This window comes from Quercus lobata, unplaced genomic scaffold (assembly GCF_001633185.2).
Source record: "Quercus lobata isolate SW786 unplaced genomic scaffold, ValleyOak3.0 Primary Assembly Scq3eQI_205, whole genome shotgun sequence".
Lineage (NCBI taxonomy): Eukaryota > Viridiplantae > Streptophyta > Magnoliopsida > Fagales > Fagaceae > Quercus > Quercus lobata.
In genome coordinates, this window is record NW_022154710.1 from 197,730 (window position 1) to 224,426 (window position 26,697).

The 26,697-nt window shown below is 36.4% G+C and overlaps 2 protein-coding genes across 3 annotated transcripts; one reads left to right on the forward strand and one right to left on the reverse strand.

Moving 5' to 3' along the window:
- Positions 1-934: 934 nt before the first annotated feature.
- On the reverse strand, positions 935-7,183 carry LOC115973033 (senescence-associated carboxylesterase 101-like). 2 transcript variants are annotated; one of them, XM_031093275.1, is made up of 5 exons: positions 7,127-7,183; positions 6,948-6,988; positions 6,357-6,794; positions 2,258-2,827; positions 935-1,885 (listed from the first exon to the last, which is right to left on the reverse strand). In XM_031093275.1, the coding sequence occupies exons 3-5, from the start codon at positions 6,726-6,728 to the stop codon at positions 1,073-1,075; spliced, it is 1,755 nt and encodes a 584-aa protein (XP_030949135.1). In that variant the 5' UTR covers positions 6,729-6,794; positions 6,948-6,988; positions 7,127-7,183; the 3' UTR covers positions 935-1,072. The 2 variants fall into 2 exon arrangements, with proteins under 2 accessions (XP_030949135.1, XP_030949136.1); XM_031093276.1 differs by having other exon boundaries at positions 6,948-7,161.
- A 3,191-nt stretch (positions 7,184-10,374) lies between these two features.
- On the forward strand, positions 10,375-11,119 carry LOC115973039. Its single transcript, XM_031093278.1, has 3 exons — positions 10,375-10,644; positions 10,714-10,821; positions 10,976-11,119. Exons 1-3 carry the CDS (start codon positions 10,375-10,377, stop codon positions 11,117-11,119), a joined length of 522 nt encoding a protein of 173 aa, XP_030949138.1.
- The last annotated feature ends 15,578 nt before the right edge of the window (positions 11,120-26,697 follow it).

The window sequence follows — 26,697 nt, forward strand, 5'->3', positions numbered from 1 at the left end:
CGGTAAGTTATGATTTCACATCATCCACAATTGACACTATTTTTATTAAGGAAAAATTAACGGATGTCATAAGAGTATTGATTTATGATATATTTTGTTAAAAACTTTATGAGAAAAAAATTAATTTTTTGACAACTTTTTATATTTTCTATAAAAGGGTGTCAAAATTTTCCTTAAATTATTTATTAACAATTACCCCTTTTTATTATGCATAAAAATACAATTATTGTTGAAGTTTTGGATAAAATACGTATTTGGTCTGTTGATGTGGCAATAAACTAATTTTTTATTTTGACCATTTGTCACGCCAACAATTTTCATCCAAAAGATAACGATAGTGACTAAATTGACATGATACTAAAAGGCTAGAGATCAAATCAACACAATTGAAATTTTAGGAATTAAAGTAAAATATAATGTAAAAGATCGGGACTAAATACATAAATTACCCTAAAGTTTTTTTATTATGCACAAAAATATTTGCATTTTTTTTTTGGGTTGGTTTAAAGCGAGCAAAAGTGTAAATGATCGTGAACCTATGATTTTTATAAGTTAACTACCGGTAACAATTTGGACTTATTTCTAAACAAGAGGCAACCTACTCCTTATATGAATTGCTCCTTTCACTCTCAAAATCTTATTTTTGACTTTTGTTGATTAATTTCCAATATTTTCCCAACTACCCAATTATGAATATTAAATGAAAAATGTAGAAATATTAGAAAATCATGAATGATCTTGTGGAGGAGAATTATGGTAGGGTATTTCAATGGTATAGAGTGGCCTTTCCTTGCTGAAAGAGACGAATAAACAATGCCAAAAAGAAAAAAAGAAAAAAAAAAATTTCTTTGATAATGATGACTAAAAGTGTTTTCATCCAAACACATCCAAGTATCCAACCCAAAATGGCAAAAGAAACACATGAAAAATTTAAAATAAAAACAAAAAAGAAATTAAAAAGATGCTGTCCTTAATTTACAATTTATTGAGGAATGAATTCAAAATACCACACATGTTTGAAGGAAAGTGCATACATAAATATTGAAATATGCGATCTATATCATATAAAATTTCAAGGAATCTCTAGGGAGCCAATAGCATACTTGTCGTGATCCTTCATTAGGTTACTGAGATTTGAACTATAAGAAGTTCCCATTATCTCTTTATACTCTTTCCACCATTGCATGAAGCTGCTTTGTGGCAAGAAAATCTCAGGTGATACTGCATAATATTTCATCAAACCATACACATAGTTTTCAAACTCAAGCAGTTTTTTCAATTCTTTCTCCATATCACTTGATTCTCCGCTACTCAGCAATTTGCATGAAATGTGAGCCTCCTCAACATGTGCCCAAAAGCAAGAATCCTCTGTTAGACTTGAGGCCACGTTTTGTTTCTTCAATTTATTTGGAACACTTGCAGGTTTTTCTTTCAACCATTGCTCCAATTTTTTGTAATGCACAGGCCTTCCTGACTTTATGTAGTCTTGTCCACCACCCTTGTAGTATTCAGCTATGTCCAGTGGTTCAATCATACGTCGAAAATTTGTTCCTGCACCGAGCCATCGAGTACGAAAGGATGCACCTTCTTTCTGAGGCTTTTTCTCTGCTTCATCGACCATGTCTACCCAATAATGAGTGAGGATTGTCTTAAACTCTACCACCTTAATATCACTTTGGGAGCTTCCACTCTTGAAGCTATCATAATATCCAATTCCCTTTTCCTTAAAACACTTCTTGTACCATTCAAGGTAGGCCATATTTATTTTCATTTTATTCAACTTCTTGGAAGGATCAAAACCCTGCCTCCTGGACTCTGCCAATTTCGTTTCCTGTTTCTCTATCTTTGTAATCAGATTGTCGAGCCCATTGTTCTGCCCTTGTAACTGCAATGAATTTTAAAAATGAGTTAGCCTAGAAGTGGAATTATGGAAGATCTCAATGGCAAAGATTTTACAAGGTAGTAATTTTAGCTATGTATGAGATCTTAGAGATTTTGATTACTTTGTTGATTGATGTATTAGAAGTATGTGATTAAATGATTAAATTTATCATATTCTAATAATTTAAACTTCTAGGACAATTTTTAATTTAACAAGGTATCAAAACAGGAGATACTGAATATTTCATTCTTTACATAACAATGTTTAGGTGTATCATATATTATATGGGAACTATAACATGAGATATAGGCTATATAGCACAAATAAGCATTGGAACTATATTTGATCCAAAAAAAAAGGTTGTGATTGAGCTACCTGTGGTCGCATTAGTCTAGTTGCTACTAACTGTATAATAATGCCTGCACGTAGTGGAAGTGTAGTCCATTGAAGCAACCCTGTGGTATCCCCACAAATTACCTTACAATTGAGATATTCCACAATCTTTCTGTAGAGCTCCAAAACTTGATTAGGATTTTCATTTCCAGGACCGTCTGAGTAGGTAGCCGTCAACAACTCCAAAATGGTTTGAGAGTCCTCAAAACAACCACATCCAGATTCTGAACACAAGAGAAAAGTCCCAAAAGGCTTGTAGACATTTGTTTGTGAAGCCAATTCAGTCGCAGGAGGATTGTGGGGTGAAATTAGGACTCTTGGGACTGGATCTTGATCAGAAACTACATGCAGAAAACAAGAGTTCCATGTTGGGTATTTAAATATGGCATTTTGCAGGCCATTATCGCCAATAAGGGGTGAACCAAAAGTGATGCAAAGTGGGCGTTTTGTGATTGAAAAATCGATTGTTTCTAGCAGCCATAAGGTAAAGAGAGTGGCAACAGATCCTCCAAATGAGTTTCCAGTGATAATTAATACTTTGGAATTGTCAATCTGCATTAACACAAGAATCTTACTATGTTATCAATAAGACAAATTATTATTTTTAAGCATCAAGTTTTACTATCATATGAAACATCAACATTTTTAATATTTTCAATTATAATCTAGAATTGTTTTTAGCTAGCTATAAATTAATAAACAAGTATAATATTATTTTAACTATAGTAATATGATAATTAGTTTTCTAATTTGCTCGAAAACAAGCCAAACTTGAGAAAATATTTAGTAAATACTCTTTTTCTTTCTATGGCAAAAACGGTAGATACCAAATACGTGTATAATTAGTTTTCTAATTTTTTTTTTTTTAACAATATCTTGTAAAATTATACGAAGGTAACAAAAGCATAAGCTATATTAAAAAAAAAAGAATATAATAAAAAAGTAATTTAACACTTATAGTTTTTCATTTACTCAAAATTTTCATTCAAATCCGTAACATATCTGTATGTACTTTCATTTAGTAATTTTTTTTCCCCATTTTTATGCTGAATTTTTTATATTAAATTTTTTTAATTGAATAAATTACATAAATAATCCGTACCATATATCACTAACTAAGAATGTAGGTTTTAAAATATATATATATATATATATATATATATTAGAGAAAGAAAATAAGAATGTAGTTTTTTTGAAAAAAAAAAATTCTTGTAAATATGTAATATCAAAATATGTATTTATGAAAATAGTTAAGTGATACATATGTGTGTGTGTATATATATATATTTTTATCGAAGTAAAGTATATGTAATATCCTATAAAAAAAAGTATAATGTACATGTAAATATGTAATAATGATTTTTAAAATCTTGTTGAGATATCAGATATCGCGTTATTTTGGTATCCATAATAGAAAATTCTTTTTGAACTCAAAAAAGAGTTTTCAATATCTTAAGGGCCCGTTTGGTAATGTTGTTCTAGTATCATTGTTTAATACGTGTTGTGTTGTTTAAATAATGAAAACTGTTATTTAAATACCCCTATCAAACACCACCTAAAATAGAATCAGGACATCAATTTCATATCTAACAGAAAACTATCATAAATTTACATTTAAAGAAAGATATCTTAAAATAGGGTTCATAAATATGTATTTTGATATTTCATATTTATTAGAAAATACTTGCAAAAATATCATAAATATTTGAAATTAGATGGGTTGACTTCAAGTTACACCACCCAATAACTTGTTTTTAAATTTATATTTTGAAAATCCAACTATTGAATTACATGTTTTATATATTCTTAACATATATGCCAATCTTTATGCTAATCAGATATAATTTACTATTTGAACCATAAAATCATATTTTATACATTATTTTAAACTACAAAAATTGAATTTAAACAATTAATTGATGACATGATTATTAATTTTTGACTATATTTAAATTTTGTAAGAATGAAGAATATATAAAAATAATGTAATCCAATAGTGAATTTATCAAAATTCAAATCTAATTAAAAAAATATTAAGTGTGTATCATTACTTAAAGTTACACTAGGTGTAACTTGAACTCCTAACTCCCAATATATATATATAATTTTTTTTATCTAAAAATTTGTTTTAATAAAATAATTATATAAAAAATATCATAAAAAGTATTGGTTAACATCTCAAATACTAACAAGATATGGTTTTCATTAGAATTTTCGTATATTAACGATATATTTTATATTCAAAACCATAATAATAAAACTATTAAGAATTTTACTAATGTATGATCTTAAAATATATATTAATAATTCATTTTAGGAAACTTTTTATGAAAAAAATATAAAAATAATTTACTATTTTGACATTTTTTTTTTCATAGAGTTTTACTAACGTGTGCGAAACTCTTTTCTGGAAACTTGAACCTCGATCTTTACCTCTTACACCCTACAAGCACTTATACTTGTGGAGTGATCATCACACTAAAGGTATGTGATGGTATAACTTTTCCAATTTTCCATAAATTTTTTTTAAAATGAATGATTAATATATACCATAAGAACATATATTAATCAGACCCTAATATTAATAATAACAATAATAATGACTTACAAATGACTAGCAAGTAATAACGACCTCGTTTCAGTTCTGGTCAAACAGACAAAGTAACATTCTAGTGATTAGTAATTGTCGTACACGACATATATATGGAACTTTTTAGGTGGAAATAAAAAAAAAAAACCTTTTAGGAAATTAGAAGTTGCTCAGAGAGAAGTTGTTAAAGCTGTTTGACCATTGACTCAGTCAACCACAGCCATGCTCATGCTTAGGCCTCGTCAATGGGCCGGGCCGGGCCGACCCGGCCCGTTTTTACTTGGCCCATGGGTCTAATGGACTGGGCTTAATGGGCTATTGACTAGTCAATGGGCTGGGTCGGGCCGGGCTGGATGAAAAAACCTAACCCATGGCCCTACCCATGGGCAATGCCCACTTGGGCTTTAGCGGGCTGGCCTAGTGAGATGGGTTTAATGGGCTACCCATGGGTATTTTTAACAGGTCTTCAATGGGGTTATAAAAATTTAACCAAAATAAGTATAATTATATATTATTACAAACTATCAAATTGAACAATTAAATCTACTAAAAAGATTCTATTAAAAAAAATACTAAGACATACCTCTTAAAAAGGTACTAAAATAGGATTAATTAACTTGTATTGATAAGAATAAATAAGTACATTGAAATTTTCATGAATATATTAGATTGAAAATAGTTGCATCACTACAAAATGTGTACATCCCAACTAGGTTGAACAATATTTGATTCTTCAAATATTTAAATATTTGAAGAATCAAATATCAATTCTTAAAGGAAATATTTGAGGAATAAAATATCAATTCTTTAAGGAAATATATGAAGAATCAAATATCAACTCATTAAGGAAAGAATTTCTTCCAACCAATGGTAAGCTTTTTTTTTTTTTTTAAAGAAATTTCTGCTATGATTGTATCATTGTAACTTGTAAGGAAAGAATTGGAATTTATCAAAGGAAAAAATGATTTTCTTTCCAGAGGCACAGAGGTAGGGCAATAGTCATCTTAGTAACTTTGTTTAAAAATCAAAACTACTAGACTAATACCAAAATATATATATTTATTATGCATATTGTATCACAATCATTCCAAGTATTTAGTGGTTAGGTGTGTGGTCTTAAAGTTTTTATAATGTCTAAAGTTCAATCCCTCACCCACCCAACCCCCAAATTATTTTGTTATAAATTTTGGACAACGGGTCGGACTAAGGGGCTGGGCTAACGGGCTAGGCTAACGGGCCGGCCCACCGGGTGCCCATGGGTAAAGAAACCAACCCATAGCCTGTCCCATTGGGCTATTGGGCTGCCCACGGGTTTCAATATTACCGGGCCGGGCCGCCCATTAGCCTGGTGGGCTAGCGGGCTACTGGGCCAGTCCATGGGTCATGGGCTATTTGATGACCCTTCATGCTTAAGCTTTTGCCAAGCTAAGTAGTAAAGTACTATGTAACAAAACAGAATAAAAAGAAAGAATTTTCAGGCGATGGAGTTACCTGAGATTTCAAGGTGGGGAGCCTGTCACTGATGGAGGCAAAAAGCTCAAGTGCAGCTTTGTTAATGGAGAAATCTGGGTTGTTTTTGTTGCTCAGAAAATTGAAGAGAGGAAAAGACTCCTTTAGAGTTGATGATGAAACCAAATCTCCTCTTTCCTGAATATAGTCTTTGCCACAAGCAGGCAAAGTAGAAAAAGCTATGAAGGTACAGTTTGGTTGCTGAGAAACTTTGTGTCTTACTGGGTGTTCATTTTGATTGATCATTTCTCCATGGAGGTCCTGAACTGTTGCCAAGGATTGGTTCAGGACACCAGAGCTGACTACGAAATTTGCCAATTCTGGGCTACTGCTAAATGTCTGTGAAGGATCCATAACTAGTCTCAAAATTTTGAAACTAAGGCTGTAGATATTGTTGTAACTTATAACCCAATGCTAAATCTGCAAACAAGAATCAAAGAAAACTATAGGTCAGAAATGGTGATGGATCAATGTTAAAGAAGTAAATTTCTTGGTCAAGAAACAAATTGTGAGAGGCTCAACAAAACCAAACAACTAAAAAATGAAAAACAAATGCATTGGGTTTTCACTTACCAGATAAATTAATTTGGTCACTCTCTGGGGCTTTGTTGGATCTGCTTAGGTATAATAGAAAGAAAGAAGTGAATTTCATGGTCAAGAAACAAATTGTGAGAGAGAACAAAACCAAACAATTCTAAAAAAGGAAAAGAAGAAATGCATTTAGTTTTCACTTAATTAACTTCGTCACTCACTGGGGCTTTGTTGGATCTGACTAGGCAATAGAAAGCTTTTGTCTTCTGAGTTATAAGTTTATAACAATGATTGAGAGTTATATATATATATATATATATATATGCCAATCTTTGCTTCCTGGTCTCTGAAGAAAATTCCTAGAAATGAAGTAGAACCAGAGGCGAAGGTAAAATTTGAAGGGTATATGCTCTACCGAATTTTTCCACACGTAAAGAATAAAATAGACATCAGCAAACCATATAGTCCAGACCCTTAGACTTTAAGGACTGCACTGGGCCATATCGGAGAACGTAATGATCGTTGGATAATAGCCTTAGCTATTTCAATGTGCTTAATATAATATATTATACTTGAATTACACTCTTAATTTTGTTTTTCGTTTTTTTTTTTTTTTTTTTGAGAGAGAATTACACTTTAACTAATCATCCATGCTTTACACTCGGAACTTTGAAAGAACCTTCTTAGGAGTTAGGAAGAAAAAATGGCACTCTCAAGTCCGTGTAGTGGGATCCGGATAATGAATTGGAGAGTCTCCATTTATGCATTCCACTTGGTATTTTGTCGGGAATCTTCTTATAAAAAAATGTCATTCTGAGGTCCAGGTCAGCTAGAGGGAAATTAATGGCGCTGCTGACATTCTTGCTATAAGTACACATCTTTCCCAAACTTGCTGAATTCTCAACTTGCTAAAATGATATAAATTATGATTGATGGATAAAGTCTAATAATATCATTCACACATGAGCTGGTTAATACCATCACTTATCTATCAAATACATCTTTATTATTTGCTGATTATTTCAGCAAATTGTTAATAAAGTTATGTTCATGGACTTATTCTTTTCTGTTTTTTCTTTTTTTTTGGTGTGAAATGTGATACACATGGCCGCACCTGTTGTATACAAATTCTAGTTTAATCAATGAAGAGGGTAAAGTTAGAGAAGACGAATTCATTCACCTGAGCTTGCCATGAGCGACGAAACTAAAATAATAAATAATCAAAAATGGGTAAGACGACGGATCGATATACCGGATGGAGGATGAAGGGGATGGGTGAAACCTCCATAGTTAATGGACTCCGAATGGACGGACACAAGGGGGTAGATATCGAGGCCATGTGGCATCTACATGGCTTAAGTAGTCTCCAAGAAACCCTAACTGGGAATGTTTTGTACCCCACGATTAACCTTGGTCAATATAATCTCAAAATGGGAAGAATCCCGTAAAATACGCGCATTTATAAGGATCTTCCTCATAAGAAAACATCTTCCTAAGCAAGAAACGAAGGTTAGTTCTATACTACTATAAAAGCCCTAAGCCATCAAAGAAACAAGGTACGCATAATTTCCCAAACTCTAGCACTTTAGAGTTGTGAAGAGAGCTCTCTAACTTAACCTTCGAAGGGTCTTTGACTGGTACACACTGGTACTCTCTTAACATCTTCTTTTTCTATGTTTTGCAAGTGTTGTCTTAGGCACGTGAGGACTGTGCGACTTACTGACGATTTTTGGCTTTATCAGTTGGTGCCGTATGTGGAAAACGAAGGTATGACTTGTAAGCCATACTACCGCTTCCTGGACAAAGAGTTGCATGATGCTCATTCACTCAATGGCGACCACCAACAATGTTCAAGGAGACAAACCACACATTGCCACCCTTGAGAGACAGGTTCAAACTCTCACTGCTGCTGTAGAACACCTCACCAAGCAAAACCATGATATAAAGGAGCAGCTGAGAGAACGTGGGGCTGAACACTCAGGAGGAGGACCAAGAAGGCACCAACGCCGAGAGAAGGGACCAAAAAGGCCTGGAAGGTAGCAATGCCCCAAGCAGACTAGAGCGACAGGACACGAGCCGTCCATCCGCTGCAGATACGGCTCCACCTCATATGGTTGAGGAGATGCAAATGACGAAGGAACAGATGGACTTCATGATGAACACCCTTAGAGGACAAGTGTTGAGCAACCTCGATGACTCAGTCTATCGAACTAATTAGCCATTCACCGTGTCCATCACTTCGTTCCCCCTTCCACCGAAGTTCCGTATATCGCAGGTGGAAAGCTACAACGGATCTAAGGATCCCCTAGATCACCTGAAGTCATTCAAGACCCTGATGCACCTTCAAGGAGTGACAGATGAGATCATGTGTAGGCTTTCCCCACTACGCTGAAGGACCCCGTAAGGGTTTGGTTTAGCAGGTTGACGCCCAACTCCATTAGTACCTTTAAGGAGTTAAGTGCCCAGTTTGCCTCACACTTTATTAGGGGACACAAATATAAAAAGTCCACTGCATGCTTGATGAGCATTAAGCAAAAGGAGGATGAGACGCTGAGGTCTTACATAGCTCGCTTTAACAAAGAGGCACTCTCAATCGATGAAGTAGATGACAAGATACTTATAGCCGCATTCACGAATGGGCTACGGAAGGGTAATTTTCTAATTTCTTTATATAAGAATGACCCAAAAACCATGTCGAATATGCTTTACAGGGCTACTAAGTACATGAATGTGAAAGATGCACTACTAGCTCACGAAGAGAAGCTTAAAAAGAGAGAAAGACAGGATGAAGCACGGTAGGATAGAAGGTGAAAGATAGCCAGGACAGGAGATAGAAGGGAAGATAGATGATCCAAGCCTCCCACCGAAAGATTCACAAGTTTCACCCCTTTGAACACCCTAATTGATCAAGTCCTGATGCAGATCAAGGACGAAGGAGCCCTGACATTCCCTGGCAAGTTGAAAGGAGACCCTAGCAAGAGGTCTAAAGATAAGTACTATCGTTTCCATTGCCATCGCAATCACGGTCATGATACATCCAATTGCTATGACTTGAAGCTGCAAATAAAAGCTCTTATCAGGCAAGGGAAGTTGCAGAGGTTCATCGGTAAGGAAGGGATGGACCAGCCTGAAGAGCAGCTTGCCCGGAGAGAAGACGAGCGCCTTAGGCAACCCTTGGGAGACATAAGGATGATTATAGGGGGGCAATGCAGCCCCCAGTTCCTCTAAAAATGAGCGCAAGACCTACCTTCAGATGGTTCATAATGTCCAACTGACGGGTTCCGTCCTAAAGATAGCGTGAATCAACAACCTCATAATTGGATTTACAGAGGAAGATGCATGACGTCTTCATCACTCACACAACGATGCACTTGTGGTCAGCATACATGTAGGGGACTATAACACACACCGGGTCCTTGTGGACAACGGGAGCTTTGTTGATATCCTATACTATCTGGCATTCTAGCAAATGAGGTTTGGGAGAGAACAGCTGATTCCGACCAACGCACCGCTCATTGGATTCGGAGGAACAAGGGTGCATCCCCTAGGAATAGTCACCTTACCAGTAACGGTTGGAGATTACGCTCAGCAGATCACCAAAGATGTCACGTTCCTAGTTGTTGATTGTTCATCTGTTTACAATGCCATACTGGGTCACCTTACTTTGAATTCATGGAAGGCCGTAACATCAATCTACCATTTGATGATTAAGTTCCCCACCGAGTACGGAGTAGGAGAGGTAAGGGGAGATTAAGTGGTAGCACGCGAATGCTACATTGTCATGCTGAAAATGGACGACCATTTACAGACTATATGTATAAAGGAACAACGAACAGTGGCAGACCTGGTGGAAAGATTGGAAGAAGTGCTCCTTGACGATTCTAGGCCTAAACGAACAACCAGGATAGGCACTTTGGTTAGCCAGCCAACCAGTCCGTCAAGCACTCACAACATTTCTAAGGAAAATCCAAGACGTGTTCACCTGGAGCCATGAGGACATGCCCGGAATTGATCCGTCAATCATAGTCTACAAGTTGAACATGTTGCCCTCTTTCTTTCCCATCCAGTAGAGGAAGCGGGTGTTTGCACAGAAGCAAGATGGAGCCATAGCCAATAAGGTTTGCAAATTACAGGAAGCAAACTTCATTCGAGAAGTGTACTACCCCGACTGGCTGACCAATGTGGTGATGGTTAAGAAAACCAACGGGAAGTGAAGGATGTGCGTAAACTTCACGGACCTAAGCAGGGCCTGCCCCAAGGATAGCTACCCTTTCCTGTGGATTGACATATTGGTAGACTCAATAGCAAGACACTAACTGCTGAGTTTCATGGATGCATTCTTGGGTTACAACTAGATCAGGTTGGACGAGACCGATCAAGAGAAGACTTCATTTGCCACTAACTAGGGTCTCTTTCTAGTACAAAGTGATGTCATTTGGACTCAAGAATGCGGGCGCCACGTATCAAAGGTTGATGAAAAAAATATTTGCACATCAGATTAGGAGGAATGTGCAAGTTTACGTGGACGACATGTTGGTAAAGAGCATACGGGATGACGACCACTTGAACGACCTCTAAAAGACCTTCGACACCCTTCGGTCTTACAACATGAAACTAAATCCAAGCAAGTGTGCATTCAGGGTAATGGCAGGAAAATTCTTGGGATTCATGGTATCCCAAAGAGGTATTGAGGTCAACCCGGAGAAGATACAGACCATAGTGGAGTTAACATCGCCGAAGACTGTCAAGGAGGTATAGAGCCTGAACAGCAAGGTAGCCGCATTGAATAGGTTCGTCTCAAGAGCAATGGATAAGTGCCTACCTTTCTTCCGCACATTGAAGAAGTCATTTGAATGGACGACTGAGTGTTAGCAAGCGTTTGAAGACCTGAAGGCATATCTTTCATCCCCGCCATTGGTAAGCCCATCCAAACTAGGGGAAGAAGTATTCCTATACCTAGCCGTCTCCTCGGCCATTGTTAGCGTGGCTTTAGTCAGAGAAAAGGACGGGGTGCAAAAACCTATGTACTTCACAAGCCGAGCACTCTGAGGAGTAGAAGAGAAATACCTCCTAATGGAAAAGCTCGCTTTCGCATTAGTGACTATAGCACGGAAGCTCAAGTCGTATTTCCAGGCACACATTGTGATTGTCCTAACAGACAAGCCCCTAGAACAGCAATGAGTAGCCCTGAAGCTACTAGACGGATGGCATTATGGGCAGTTGAATTGAGCGAATTCGACATACAGTATCGACTTCGCACAGCTATAAAGGGGCAAGTGCTCACTTCATCACAAAATTCACTCTCATGGAAGGCCAGGGGGCAGAAGAGAGCCCACAATAGAGCATCCACACGGACAGATCTTCTAACAAGTAAGCAGGCAGAGCTGGTGTGGTACTCCACAACCTGGAGGGGGACAGGGTCGAATACATGATCCGTCTTGATTTCCCTACGACCAATAACGAGGCAGAGTACGAAGCTTTGATAGCAGGACTGGATCTCGCCAAAGCAGCATGAGCTGCAAATATAGTCGTGTATTGCGACTCTCAAGTAGTAACCAGTTAGGTCAATGGTGACTATGTATGTAAGAATGAACGGATGAAGAAGTACCTTAAGCAAGTGAAGAATCGAGTAAGCAACTTCCAAGCAAAGTTTGTTCAAATACCAAGGGAGGAGAATGAGCACGTTGACCATCTTGCCAAAGCAGCATCAGTGGAGCAAACACCCATCCACAGCTAGGTACTATCCTTTGTTCAAATCTCACCATTAATAGACGGCATCAGTGTATAAGAAATAGGTTCTGAGAACTATTGGATGACACCAATAATCTCCTACTTGAGGGACGGCGTATTGCCTGACGGGAAGAAGGCTGCAAGGAGGTTGAACGTTCAAGCAGCGCGTTTCGTTCTGATTAAAGATGTTCTATACAAAAGAGGTTTCTCTTGATTGTACCTGAGGTGTCTCATCCTAGAGGAGGTAGACTATGTTATGCGAGAAGTCCACGAAGGAGTCTGTGGGAACCATTTTGGGTCCCGGTCGTTAGTGCACAAACTCATCCAGGCAGGATACTATTGGCCTACCATGCAGAAGGATGTCATTACTTATGTCAAAACATGTGACAAGTGCTAGAGGTTTGCCAACCTCATCCGGTAGCCAGCAGAAGAACTCACTCCATTAACGGCCCCGTGGCCTTTTGCACAATGGGGGTTGGACATTAAGGGTTCGTTCCCAACAGCAATTCGACAGCTAAAGTTTCTGGAGGTCAGTATAGATTACTTCACCAAGTGGGTAGAAGCCGAAGCACTAGCCATCATCACGGAGAAAAACGTGCAAGGCTTCGTATGGAAAAACATCATCTGCAGGTATGGCATACCGAGAGTGTTGGTCTTCGACAGCGAGAAACAGTTCGACAACAATGAATTCAGAGACTTTTGCTCACAGCTAAGGATCAAGAATCACTACTCATCACCTGTCCACCCTCAAGCCAATGGACAAGTTGAGGTCACGAACCGATACTTGCTTAAAATCATCAAGACTCGGCTCGAGGGTGCAAGGGGTATATGGTCGGAAGAATTGCCGAGTGTCTTATGGGCATACAGGATGGCGACAAGGACACCTACAAGAGAGACACCGTTTCGACTAGCATTGGAAAGCGAGGTAGTCATTTCAGTTGAAGTGGGACTTGCAAGCTACAACGTAGGAAACCATGACGAGGATAGAAACAATGAAGCTATGTGTCTACAGCTTGATCTGGTGGACGAGATCAGGGCAACTGCTGAACAAAGATTAGCACGGTACCAGGACCTCATGGCCAAGCACTACAACTCCAAAGTCAGACATAGGGACTTCCAAGTTGGAGATCTTGTCTTAAGAAGAGTGATGGGTGCCACAAAAGACACCTCCTAGGGGAAGCTAGGACCTAACTGGTAAGGACCATACATAATTGCATCATGGCATTGGAAGGGGACCTACCACCTGGAGACACTGGACGGGTAAAAGTTGCATCACCCATGGAACACAGAACACTTAAAGAAGTACTACCAGTAGACAGTGGCAAGGGCGACGACACTCCTCCTTTCCAGTTTATTTCCTTTTAGTTTAATTTTTATTATCTGCAGCTTCTTTTAAGCCTAAGGGCAGTTTTTTCGTTTTCCAAAAGACAATTTTTATCAGTGAATTTTTCACAATAAAAGGAGTTATTCAGAAATGCCATGTGTATGCTATCTACATTTCTACATTATCATTATTAGGTCCCAAGTGGACGGATTCATCCCAAAAGGGGGTGACCATGAAATATTGCATCCAAAGTGAACGGGTTCACCCCAAAAGGGGTGTATTGAAATTATTAAGTCCATAAAGTGGATGGATTCATCCTAAAGGGATGACCCATGATTATCCAATCCACACAAGTGGATGTGTTCATCCTAGAAAGATGATTTATGTTTAACAAGTCCATAAAGTGGACGGGTTCATCCCAACGGGTCCGTCCCACGAAATGGACGTACTTACTAAATCCAAAAAGTGGACGGGTTCGTCCCACGAAACAGAGATATTCCTTAAGTCCATAATGTGGACGGGTTCATCCCAAAAGGATAAGCTTATATTCACAAAATGGAAAAGGTTCGTACTAAAATGATAAATTGTATTAGGTCCACAAAATGGACAGGCCCATCCGAAAAGGGATAACTTATGTTTGTTTAATCTGCAAAGTGGACGGGTTCATCCCAAGGGATGAGTTAAAGTTATAAATCCACGAGTAGACGGCTCATTATAAAAGATGAATTTGAAGAATACAAGTCCACACAAATGGATAAATATCCCAAAGGGTTCATTAAAAATTGGCAAGACCACTAGTAGACGGACCGACACCATGGGGTGACATAAATACAAAGTCCAAAAGTAAATAGGTGGACAGGTTCATCACAATAATAGGAGCTCTTAACAATATTGCATGCCATTTCTACATAAAAGTCCAAAAATGGATGAATATATATGTCCAAGGGTGCCATTTAAGAAATACCAAACTGAATGGGTATATTAAGCTTTCAAATAAATTGGTCCTTCAATAAAAAGTAACATATGAACAAAAACAAGCGACGAATAAATAAAGATAGTAAATACAAGGAAAATGTTTACATCTAAAGTTGACAAAGGAAATGGATACAGTTTTAAAGTAATCTAAAGATAATTTACAAAGTAAAAAGAAAAAACTACAATTGAGCTATAGGGATCCCTACATCCTTCTTTTCCGCTGTAAGATCTCCTTAAAGATGACAGGCAACATCCTTGACAGATTTCTCTTGTTCAACTTGGGTAGCATCGCCGTCACTGTGAGGGTCAGGATTGGTCTCCTCAGCAAAAAGTTCGTCGGTTCCTTTGGAGTTGACAGGCTAGGCTAGAGTTTGAGCCTGTGCATCAATAGAGATGTGTGAAAGGTCTAGATCAGGGAAAAAGGCCTTGACCTAACGGAAGTAGTCATCAAAATCGTCGGTAAAGGAGACCCCAAGCTCCTTTAGAAGGGCGTCGAAGTCGCGATACTCTCGTACTGCATCCTCCTTAGCTTGATGGAGTTGACTTCTTGCCTCCGAGATCCCTCTTTCCTTATCTTTAAGTATTTCTTTTAGCGCCTCTACTTACGCCTCTGACTCCTCCAACAGTTTCTCTGTCAGGCCCAACTTGTTAATTTAGACCTCCTTCTAGGCTGTCAACTCTCTAATCTCCATCTCCCTTGCCTCAACCTTTTCTTTTAGACAACCCAGCATCGTCTCATGGGATGCATAGCGGTCTATCAGACCTTTCATCATAACCAACCCTTACAAGGATTCAAAAATGCTTGTTAGAATAAGAAATAAGACAATAACACGAATGAAAGGAAAATGACGGATATATACCTGAGCCAGGCTGAAAAGACCCGTCTCTCCTACAGCCTTGGTGGCATGGTTGCCCAGGTCCTCGTAATCTTCATCCTTGATGATTGAAGAAATTTGTTTGAGGTCATACTGAAGTCCTCTCGAAGGAGGACAGGGGGGTTTCTTGGTGACAGGACCCTTACCAACCATCAAGCCCTTCCCCTTTCCTGGACCAGGCTTGGGGGGCAGTTTGCTAGTGGCAAGAGTCTCACCAACCACTGACCCCGTCACTTTGGGCTTTTTAGGTTGATGGTCCACTCTTTCAATTGGCTTTCTTTTCGTGGATGGGTGAGCCGTACCCGTCACCTTAGGAGGTAGGCTTCCCTCCTACTTCTTCTTGGTAGCAGCCTACTGCTTGATGTAAGCCTTCCTCCTGCTTTCTTCCATTTCTGCACAAAAATGGACGGAAAAGAGCCATATAACCACTATTATAATAAAAGGCAAGTAAGATGACGGACTTACGTTTGTGTACTTGGCTGTCGTAGTGACGGGCGACTGCTATGGGTTCTGGACCGTCACAGTACCAGTGAAGAGTATCTAAAGTAACTAGCTACGCCCACGTTCTTTCCGACAACTAGATCTTGAATATCCTCTCAAGGAAACTCCACTGTTCAAGTGTTATCTCCGAAAGGTCTCGAGTTGTAATAGGAGACAATTAGAACATTATGTAGAAAGAGAAATAAAAAGAGGTTTCACGCAGACGGACACCTACCAGACGGGGGCATTATACCCCAAGTTTTGTCCACTGGCATGTAATCTTGGTTGTCAGGGTGACACATCCAGTCGGCCCCTTGAAGGAAGAAGTACTAACTCTTCCAGTTTTTATTGGAATCAGGGATCTCGTACACTAGCTTGAGGGTCGGTTTCCTCGATAAAAAGCTATACATACCCTTGGACTGGACTATTTTGGAAGGACGGTAGCAGTGGAAGAACTTGGTGTGCTATCGCAGGCAACCAAAAATAAAACCTATACTCTTAAAAATACATGTAGTGGTGTGAGTAAGGATCGTTCCCACAAAGAGTGTTTAACCTAGTTTTATGCTACGTGAACAAGGATGAGGGGGGGGGGGTGGTGTTTGAGTATAATAAAAACAATTTTAAGAAAAACAACTAAGGAACAATTCAAATTAAAGTATCAAAATCAATCAAAAGAACAAACCTTGGTCTAAGTCAACATCCGCTATCGGAATATTATTACTAATCATCGATGCAAGCATATATCAATTCATACTTTGAATATTCACCGTTGGAACTATTTTTCTATCTCTCCTTAGTTGCAGTTAATTAGAAAACAAGCGATCTAATTAACCCTAATACTAAACAACCCAAGACAAGTGCTAAAGGTTTAATCTAATAGCAGCCTTAAGAATTAGAGAGATCGATGAAGCTAAACAACACAAGCACAAGCAGTTGCATTTAATTTAGTTGAGCATTCTTCCTAAGATCTAATAATTTCTTACGCAGCAAATCATTAAATCTTGGTTGCTTCACAAATTAGAGATATTAAACAATTACAGATTTGGTATCTAACCTAGTAGTAGATTGCAACAAATAATAAACTAGTTGGCCTCCTAGTAATTAAACGAGACAATCATGAAAATAGGCACAGAAGAACATCCGATATTCAAAGCATAAATTGAACAATAAAAACAAATTAGATCTCATAGTTTTATTGATTTCAAGGCTTCAGTTTCCTTCAACCAAGTAAAAAAGTTTAGCCAAGTAGGGCCATGATGAAAACTCGAAGGATAAATTGGAGAAGAGGGGAGAGAGAGACATGTGTCCAATCTGATTTCTCCTCCCCCTTTTACATGTTAATTCTCGCTTTCCCAAGCCTACAAAATCTCCTAAAAACATTTTAAATAATAATATCCAAATCTGACTAATTAAGGAAAAATATTAAAAATAAAACAAAGTCCTAATATAATTAGGAAAGTGGTGTTCTTCAGTTGGAAATTTTGTGTACCAGATTTGGAAACTTCTAAAAATAAACCGCATCAGATCCGAGTATTAGAATTTCAGACAAAGGAACATTCTAGAACGTCAGTAGTACATGTGCAGCAACTTCAAGCCCGATTTCGACCTTGATGCTGCCCATATCTCTTAAAACTCAAAACATGAAAGCTTTGTCTTGGCATTCCATAGCATCTTGAATCATCTCAATTGGAGCTCAGATGAGAGGGTTATACTCAGATTATGAAGCGATGTCAAAGCTGTCCAGAATCGCTCAATTAACTACGTTTTGCACTTAATGCCTCCATTTGCATCCTAAATAAAAAATATAAGAATAATGAGTACATTTAGGCACCAAATAAGTATAAAAGACTAAACATTAAGGGAGAAAAATATAACATTTTGCATTCTCATCAGAACTCCTCCACTGTCATCCTGCATGCCCCTTTGGATAACAGGCCGTATAAAACTTCAGCACCTAGGAAGACTCTCCAAGCATTCGGAGAGACTTAGGTGATGGCCAATCCTAGGTACTGAAGAAGACGATGGTGAAAAGCACTCAAAGGGAACCTGAGCCTTGCCTTTAGCATTTGCTTATATACCCCAATGTCCTTAATGTCCTTATAGTAGCACTTCTCAAACTTGAAAGGCAGACGGATAGGGATGTTGACGGGGATATGATATTTTTCCCTAAGGGTTTCAAAGTGTTTTCTTTGTATTATGGAGTTAAAATCATTCACAGTCCACAATGGAAGGAGTATGAACTACCTAAGACCGTCTGGCCCTATAACGAACTGAATTGAGGGCTCATCACTTCCTATGCCTTCATCCTCGTTGGAGTCACTTTCTGATCCATCTACATCCAAATCATCATCCTCTTCCACGGAAGGTGAGTTGGCAGATGATACCCTTTCATCAGAAGAAGAGGTGTCGGGGTCATCCTGACCTAACAGATACATCTCATTGTAGCCCGCTCCCTCGCGGACACATAATTGTTCACTCGACGCACTAGACATCTGTCAACTACACATGACGGATAAACCCTAAGACTTTGACGGGTCTAAATAGACAATGGGTACGCAAAGTTTAAATGAATGATAAAGGAATTCAACATGAATAAAAGATACTTACCGGTTGAGCAAATGTGTAGAAGGCAACAAAGGTGTAGTGGACGGTTGCACAAGTAGACAGTATGCTTGTTTAATAAATAGGATGGTAACGCTCTGATTGTAAATTCGTTATGGAAAGTGAAAGTGAAAGGTAAGGAAGCCTGTATATATAGAGGGAACGGCACGGAAGACGAAGGGACGCTTTGGTACGAGTGATTAACCACTAAAAATATGCCATGTGTCCCTACGGCATTTATGGCCCTAGGCTAGCCTGTCAATCAAAGCACGTTTTTAAGGAACTGAGTTAGACCGTCACTTCACGGGTCCATCCGTGAAAGAAAGGGACGGACCCATAGAGTGAGGGGGCAACTGAAGAGGGTAAAGTTAGAAAAGACATATTCATTCACCTAAGCCTACCATGAGCGATGAAACTAAAATAATAAATAATTAAAAAGGGGTAAGACGACGAATCGATATTTCGGACAGAGGATGAAGGAGACGGGTGAAACCTCCATAGTGAATGGACTCCGAATAGACGTACACAAAGGGGTAGATATTGAGGCCACGTGGCATCTACATGGCTTAAGTAGTCTCCAAGAAACCCTTACTGGGAATGTCTTGTACCCCATGATTAACCCTGGTCAATGGAATCTCAAAATGGGAAGAATCTCATAAAATACGCGCATTTATGAGGATCTTCCTCATAAGGAAACATCTTCCTAAGCAAGAAACGAAGGCCGGTTCTATAATACTATAAAAGCCCTAAGCCATCAAAGAAACAAGGTACGCATAATTTTCCCAGTTCTGGCACTTTAGAATTATGAAAATAGCTCTCTAACTTAACATTCAAAGGGTCTTTGGCCGGTACCACACCGGTACTCTCTTAAGGTCTTCTTTTTCTGTGTTGTGTAGGTGTTGTCTTGGGCATGTGAGGATTGTGCGACTTACTGACGATTTTTGGCTTCATCAATGAAGTAAAGTTGCTATTTTGATAATTAAAAAATAATAAAGGACTCCATTCATCATTAGCATTTAAATCGACCCGACCCAACTCATTGGGTTGGGTTAGGTTATGAATTTTTTTTTTTAATTACAATGGGTTGGATTGGGTTCGGATCATGAGATTTTCAAATTCGTCTAACCCGACCCGACCCAACCCGACCTGACCTATATTTAATGCATTTTTAAAATTTAAAAAATATATTATATAATTTTGTTATTTACTTTTTTGTCCCTCTTCCTAAATAAAATCCAAACCCTAAGTTCTTCTCATGTAATTTATATTTGTTTGGTGTTATGCTCATGATTAGTTGGTTATAAATTTGCTCTTATTTTTGGTTGTGTTGTTCTAAAACTCAATTTAATAATAATAATAATAGTAATTAAAAAAAAAATTCCAACCCATGTGTCCAACTCGACCCACGTGAGTTACGTTGGGTTGGGTTGGATTTTTTTTAACCCACCATGGCGGGTTGGGTTGAAGAAACTCCTTAACTTGATCCAACCTGACCCATGCACACCCCTACTCACTAGTCACTAGATTCGTGGAATTTTCCTTATTTGATCACTATGCATTTGGTACGGGATAAAGTGGAAGGATATACTAGGGTTGAATAAAAATTGAAGATGGGTTATCTTTTAAAAAAAAAAAAAAAAATTAGTGAAGAAAAGAAGTAGGGGAAGGATGAAGCTAGATTTATGAGAGCCCATCATCTTTCATTCTCTGATTAATGTAATTTGGCAGGAAAAATAGAGAGAAAATAATATGAATAAATAAATTTGAAAATTTCACTCCTACAATTATTTTCAAAAAATAATCAGTCACTCTTACAATTTATTAAGAACAAATTTACACAAAGATATAATAAAAATTTAACACAAGAAATTTTTTTTTCCTCTCACTTTTTCTCCCGCTAGGCAAAACTTCAAATTGAGGAAATTTTCCCTTTTTTCACATCTTCCTTGAATCTTACCTCTACCTTATCTAGTATGGCAATCTTAAAAATTTAGAACTTATCACAAAGGGAGTAGACCCCACACGTGGGACTTATCATGTGGCCCACCCAATTTGTGAGATTCCATAATACTACTTCGGGAGTAAATAAGTATATTGCCCTTGATTCTTCATATATATATATATATATATGTTATATCATTTTGAAATCGTGCATTATAGGAAAAAAAGAAGTAAAAGAATAAGAAGAAGAATATACTTGAATTGAATTTCTCCTTATATGAATTGCTCCTTTCACTCTCAAAATCTTATTTCAACTTTTGTTGTCGCATGTAGAATTCGCAAATAATCAATATACTTGCTGAGAAGAATTATCACTATTTCAATGCTATACAGTTACAGTGTCCTCTCCTTGCTGAGAGGGAAGAATAAACAAAGTAAAAAAACTATTCCTTTGGTAATGATGACTAACAAGTGTTTTCCTCTACTCTCATCCAAGATGATGTCCTTATTAATTTACAAATTATTGGGTAATGACTTCGAAATACCACACAAGTTTGAAGGGAAGTACACACCTAACCAGTCGCAAAATTTTGAAACTGATAAGGCTATAATATTATATGTTATTATAACTTATATATAACCCAGTGCTAAATCTGAAACCAAGAAACAAAAGTGAATTTCTTGGTCAAGAAACAAAATGAGAAAGAGAGAGAGAACTAAGTTACAAAGCCAAACAACTAAAGAAAGGAAAAGAAATGCATGATGAGAAGCTTTGTAATTAGATCTGCTTAGGTGTGTAATAGAAAACTTTTGAGTCTTCTGAGTAATAACAATGGGAGAATCAAGCTTATGCCAATCTTTGCTAACAATTAACAAATCCATTATCCATGTTTGATGGTCCCACGAGAAATTTCGTAGAATCATACAAAGAGTAAAAAGTCCTGAGAAAGTACTGTTAGCCACAGAATATTTTTATTCCTACGCGTTTAGAATAAAACGGACATCAGCATTCAGCAAAGTGCAAACACGTACTACGATGGTCCAGGCTCTCTTTTAGACTTTAAAGTTTAAACTTTTTTTTTTTTTTTTGGGGTGAGAAACTTTAAGGCCCTTTTAGTATGTTTAGACAACAGTTTTCAGTGTTTAAAATTGAAAATTGTGGACCTAAAAAAGAAAACTATTTTTGGTAGGAATTTTTTTTATAAATAGTATTTGAATTACAATTTTCAATTTAAGGTGTTTAAAACATGTATTTTGAAAACTTAAGGCTGTTTGGTAACGTTGTTCTAGTATTGATGTTAAACTCCTATATCAAAAGGCTCCTAATTATACTAGTTTTTAGTTTTAAAATAATATTACGGAGTGGTCTTTTTGTAAATAAAATCGTTAGATCCATTGACAAGACTAAATTCTTTTTCTTTTTCTTTTTTCCTTTTTTTTTTTCCTATGAGCCCACCACTTTGTCCTTTTTTTTTTTCTTTCTTTTTTTCTCTTATTAAATAAAATAGCATTCATTTCATTACTTAAAAAAAAAAAACACATACACATACAAAATACACAATTATATTTTTTTATATTTTAAAATATATTATTTGAAACATAGTACCAAACACATTTTTTTGCATTATGAGTATTTTAAACACGTATTTTCACAACATTTTTTAAACAACAGTTTTCATACCATTTTGAACAACAATACTTGAGCACCACAACCAGGCCCTAAAGTACTAGGCAATATTAAAGACCATCATGGTCGTTGAATCATAGCTTTACTGTAGACTGTTAAACCTACAACTCTTGATAAAGGTTTTTAATTTTTTTTAGTAATTAAGGAAAATGAGAGAAAATTAAAAAGTGTCTTCTAAATATTTTATGGGTCCCTAAGTGTCTTAGGACATTTGTTAATGGACAATTTTAGTAAAATTTTAATATCACTATGGGAATTATATAAAGTTGTCAAAAAAGTTAATTATTTTTTTCCCATAAATGATTTCTTAAAATAATTCATAAACTAATGCCTTTAGGGCATTCGTTAAATTTTCACATATTTTATGAATGAGCTACATAAATGAATTTAATAATTAGCACTGATTTTGAATTAGTTAGACATACTACATAAATATCTTGCTCCTCCTCCTCTGTCTCTACTCGAGGAGAAATTATTAGATCCGTTGGGAGGATTGTTGAAATGGTTCTCCAAACCAATAAAATGATGCCACTGATGCAAATGTATGAGTTAGCTTTCTAATCAGTACCAAAAAAAAAAAAAAAAAAATCACCTAGTAATGTCACATTTGCTTGAATAACAGTGTTTTATTGGTTAGGAGGACCAGGGATGATCACCTCAGCAGTCCTCCAATGGACCTAATAATTTCTCCTAAACAAGGCCCTGTGTCTCCCCATGCACTTAAAGATTAGGGAGTTACCATCCCCAAGCCTTCATGACATGCAATGCACCCATTACCGGTTTTCCACCCTTTTTTTCTTCTTTGATACTTCTTGTATACCAAATATCTTTAACCAAAAAAAAAAAAAAAAAAAAAAAAAAAATTTATAAAAGCATGTTCTTTGCAAAACTACTATAAGGTACATCTTAGACATACACCATATTGAGAAATCTATTTTATTGGAGGGAAAAAGGAAAGGTAATAAAAGCATAGTTATCAAAATTGTACAGGAGGTTGACCTCGCTAAAGAATTGGTTTATTGTTTCTTTGGTTCAATCAATGGTTCATTCGTTGAATTGTAGGTTTATTAATTAATTAAATAATTTATTTTATAATTATAAAAAGCAACTAAAATAAAATAAAAATATTCTGTTTACATAAATTAATAAATTATAACAAAAAAAATTACATTATATAACATACAGTTAGAGAGTATTCATTCACATAAATCATCCAATAACTTTTTAACTTTTTAGTTTGACAAATTTTGACTCTTTTAGTGTGCGTTTGAGATTGCTTAAAAAGTCAATTTTTTTTACTATTCAGCTTATTTTTGCTACTATTCATGGGCCCATTACACTTTTTACTATTATTCATGAGACTCACTGTACTATTTCAGCTATCTTTTAGCTTTATCTATAGTACTTTCAGCAAAAAAATTTCAGTTTTAGCTAAATAAACTGTTCCCAAACAAACACTTAGTGTAGAAGTTCTTCCATCTTTGTCTTTTCTTTTTTTAAGTTCATCACTTTATCACCTACTTCTATAATTGTATCACTATCTCTGTATCTCTCTCATCACTATCTCTTTATCTCTTCAATCACAACTCTCAACTCTCATCTCAATGCACAACTCTTACTTTATCTTTTTATTCTTTAATCTTTATCACTTTATGTATTTATCAGTTTATCTTTTTAATCTTCAGTAGTTTAGTAATCTGTTTGGAGTCTTTAGACTTCAAAGTTCAGACTATTTAGTGACTTTTGTAGTTCACTTTAGTCTTTTTTCATAGATACACATGTAATTTTTTTTCTTTTATCCACAGATTAAAATGATTAACCCGTGCAGTCCGTCAATTTACACGATTTGAGAATGGGTCATTGCATATCCTGTATTTTACACCTAACCATACTGATAATACATTGGTTCATGGGTTTTACAGTTTAATTGGTGGTTTGGTACAAATTTAATAATTATGAATAAAAGAACGAAAAAAGATAGCACACAAGGCTTGTGGTACTAATTTGACTTCTATAAAATTCAAAAATAAGTTTGTTATTTTTCCTCCTACCATTTTTAATTGATACAATAGAATTTTAATTTATAACATCTACTCCATGATAATTTCTCTTTATTATTAGATCAAAACACCAATTATTTTTTGGTTTAAGCAAGATTTGAACCCCAAATTTTTTATTCGACAACAAAAAAATTTACCAATTGTTTCTTAAAAAAAAAAAAAAAAACTTGACCAATCGAGGTATATGTAAGCTACTTTATTCCTACCATGTAATAAAAAGGAATTCAACTCGAGACTTTTTTTCTTTCCTTTCCTTTTTTCTTTATCTCCATAACAAAAACCTTGTAATGAAAATAATCTTGTTTCATCTACATCCTCCCCCCACCTAACTATATTACAATTTTTATTATATATACCTTATCATTAATGTGATATTGAATAATTGCTCCTTCACTCTCGAAATCCTATTTTGACTTGTGTTGAAAAATGTAGAAATATTAGCAAATCATGAATGGTCTTGTTGAAGAGAATTATGCCCACTATTTCAATGATATAATGTGGCCTTTCCTTGCTAAGAGAGAAGGATAGACAATGCCCAAAAACAATTCCTTTAATAATGATGACTAGAAGTGTCTTCATCCACTTACATCCAATTATCCAACCCAAAAATGACAAAATAAAAACATGAAAATTTTATAATAATTCAAAAAATTGTAAAGATGATGTCCGCCAACATTTTTGAGCCATTCTTGTGGGACTTCTTCCTATAATAACTTGGAACGTGTGAGACATGGAGACTGTATACACTTAAGAAAATAGTCAAATACTCAAAGATATTTGGATAACTTCATTTGTCAAAAAAAAAAATACAATTTATTATAGACATAATTGAAGGAAAGTGCACACATAGATATTCTCTCTTTTTATTTTTTGAAGAAACAAAAACACATAAAGGAAAAAACAAAAATGTGATTCTAACACAAAGGACAGCACAAAATCCACTTAAAAGTCAAGATAACTTTAAAAAACACACATAGATATTGAAACATGTAATCCATTTCATATAAACATTCAGTGAATCACTAGGCAGCTAGTAGCATATTTGTCGTAATTCTCAGCATTACTCATTAAGTTAGTGAGACGTGAACTATAACAAGTTCCCTTAACTTTTCTGTACTCTTCCCACCATTTCATGAAGCTGGTCCCAGTTAAGAAAATCTTAGGCGACATTGCATAATTTTTCATCAAATCGAATACATAGTTTTCAAATTCAATCAGTGTTGGGGGGAAAATTTCTGATGTCCCCAAATAGAATATGGGGTAGCCAAGTCGAAACTCAACGATGGGCCCTTGAAATAAAGCCCAAAGGCTATCGGTGTGGTGTAAGTCAGCCCAAGCAAGAGATAGAGGCTGCACCCTAACAAGAAGACAACAATAAGGCCCAATAAACACGTTAGTATTGTTATTTTGTTATATTATTAGTCTTTTTATGGCGTCATAGTTCAAATCAGTCCTCTAGTGGTACGGTATTATTTACAGCGGTAGGGGTGAAATTATACTTAGAGTCCAGCACATCAATTGTGAGGGAAAAATTCAATTGTTACAAATACATTATATTCTTCATCATAATAATAAACAATGATTAAAGGCTCCATAATTACAAATAAAAGAGGAAAAATATAATGGAATGAAGGGAGAGAAAGATCCCCAGCTCAGTGCAGCAAGTATTAAACTAAGATTTTTGTGAGTATATAATTATAAGGCATGAATGAGGTGATGTGGGCTATTTTGAGTGAGTGAGATGGGATTAACACTGAGATTGAAGCCTTTTGTGAGTAATGGGCTATTTGTGTCTAGTTTGAGGACATTTTTGAGCTGTGGTTGTGTAGAGGGGTGAGAAGAATATTTGGGATTAGATGGTGTAGGCTGAAGATGATGAGTGGCGAGCTTAAGGAAAGCTAAACCACGAGCAAAGTAGTAAATAAACCAAGGGTTTCAGAGGGGGTGGCTGTCCTGGTCAGTTATGGGACGTTTATGGAGTAGGAAGGTGTAAGCAAGGTGGTGAATGTTGGTGTTATGGTGACTGTAGGCTGAGAAAGGTTGTGAGTGAGCTCAAGAGAGCTTGGGGAGCTTAAAGAAAGTTTAATAGAGGTTGAATTTCAGCAGAATGTAGTCAATG

What these genes read in the sequence shown, in the direction of transcription:
- LOC115973033 (XM_031093275.1), bottom strand. Translation starts at nt 6,728, where the DNA reads ATGGATCCTTCACAGACATTTAGCAGTAGCCCAGAATTGGCAAATTTC. An exon ending in TCCCCACCTTGAAATCTCAG is followed by an intron (nt 2,828 to 6,356) that starts GTAACTCCATCG and finishes GTGTTAATGCAG; the next exon opens with ATTGACAATTCCAAAGTATT. An exon ending in CTAGACTAATGCGACCACAG is followed by an intron (nt 1,886 to 2,257) that starts GTAGCTCAATCA and finishes AATTCATTGCAG; the next exon opens with TTACAAGGGCAGAACAATGG.
- LOC115973039 (XM_031093278.1), top strand. Translation starts at nt 10,375, where the DNA reads ATGAGGTTTGGGAGAGAACAGCTGATTCCGACCAACGCACCGCTCATT. An exon ending in CCGAGTACGGAGTAGGAGAG is followed by an intron (nt 10,645 to 10,713) that starts GTAAGGGGAGAT and finishes GACCATTTACAG; the next exon opens with ACTATATGTATAAAGGAACA. An exon ending in CAACCAGGATAGGCACTTTG is followed by an intron (nt 10,822 to 10,975) that starts GTTAGCCAGCCA and finishes CCCATCCAGTAG; the next exon opens with AGGAAGCGGGTGTTTGCACA.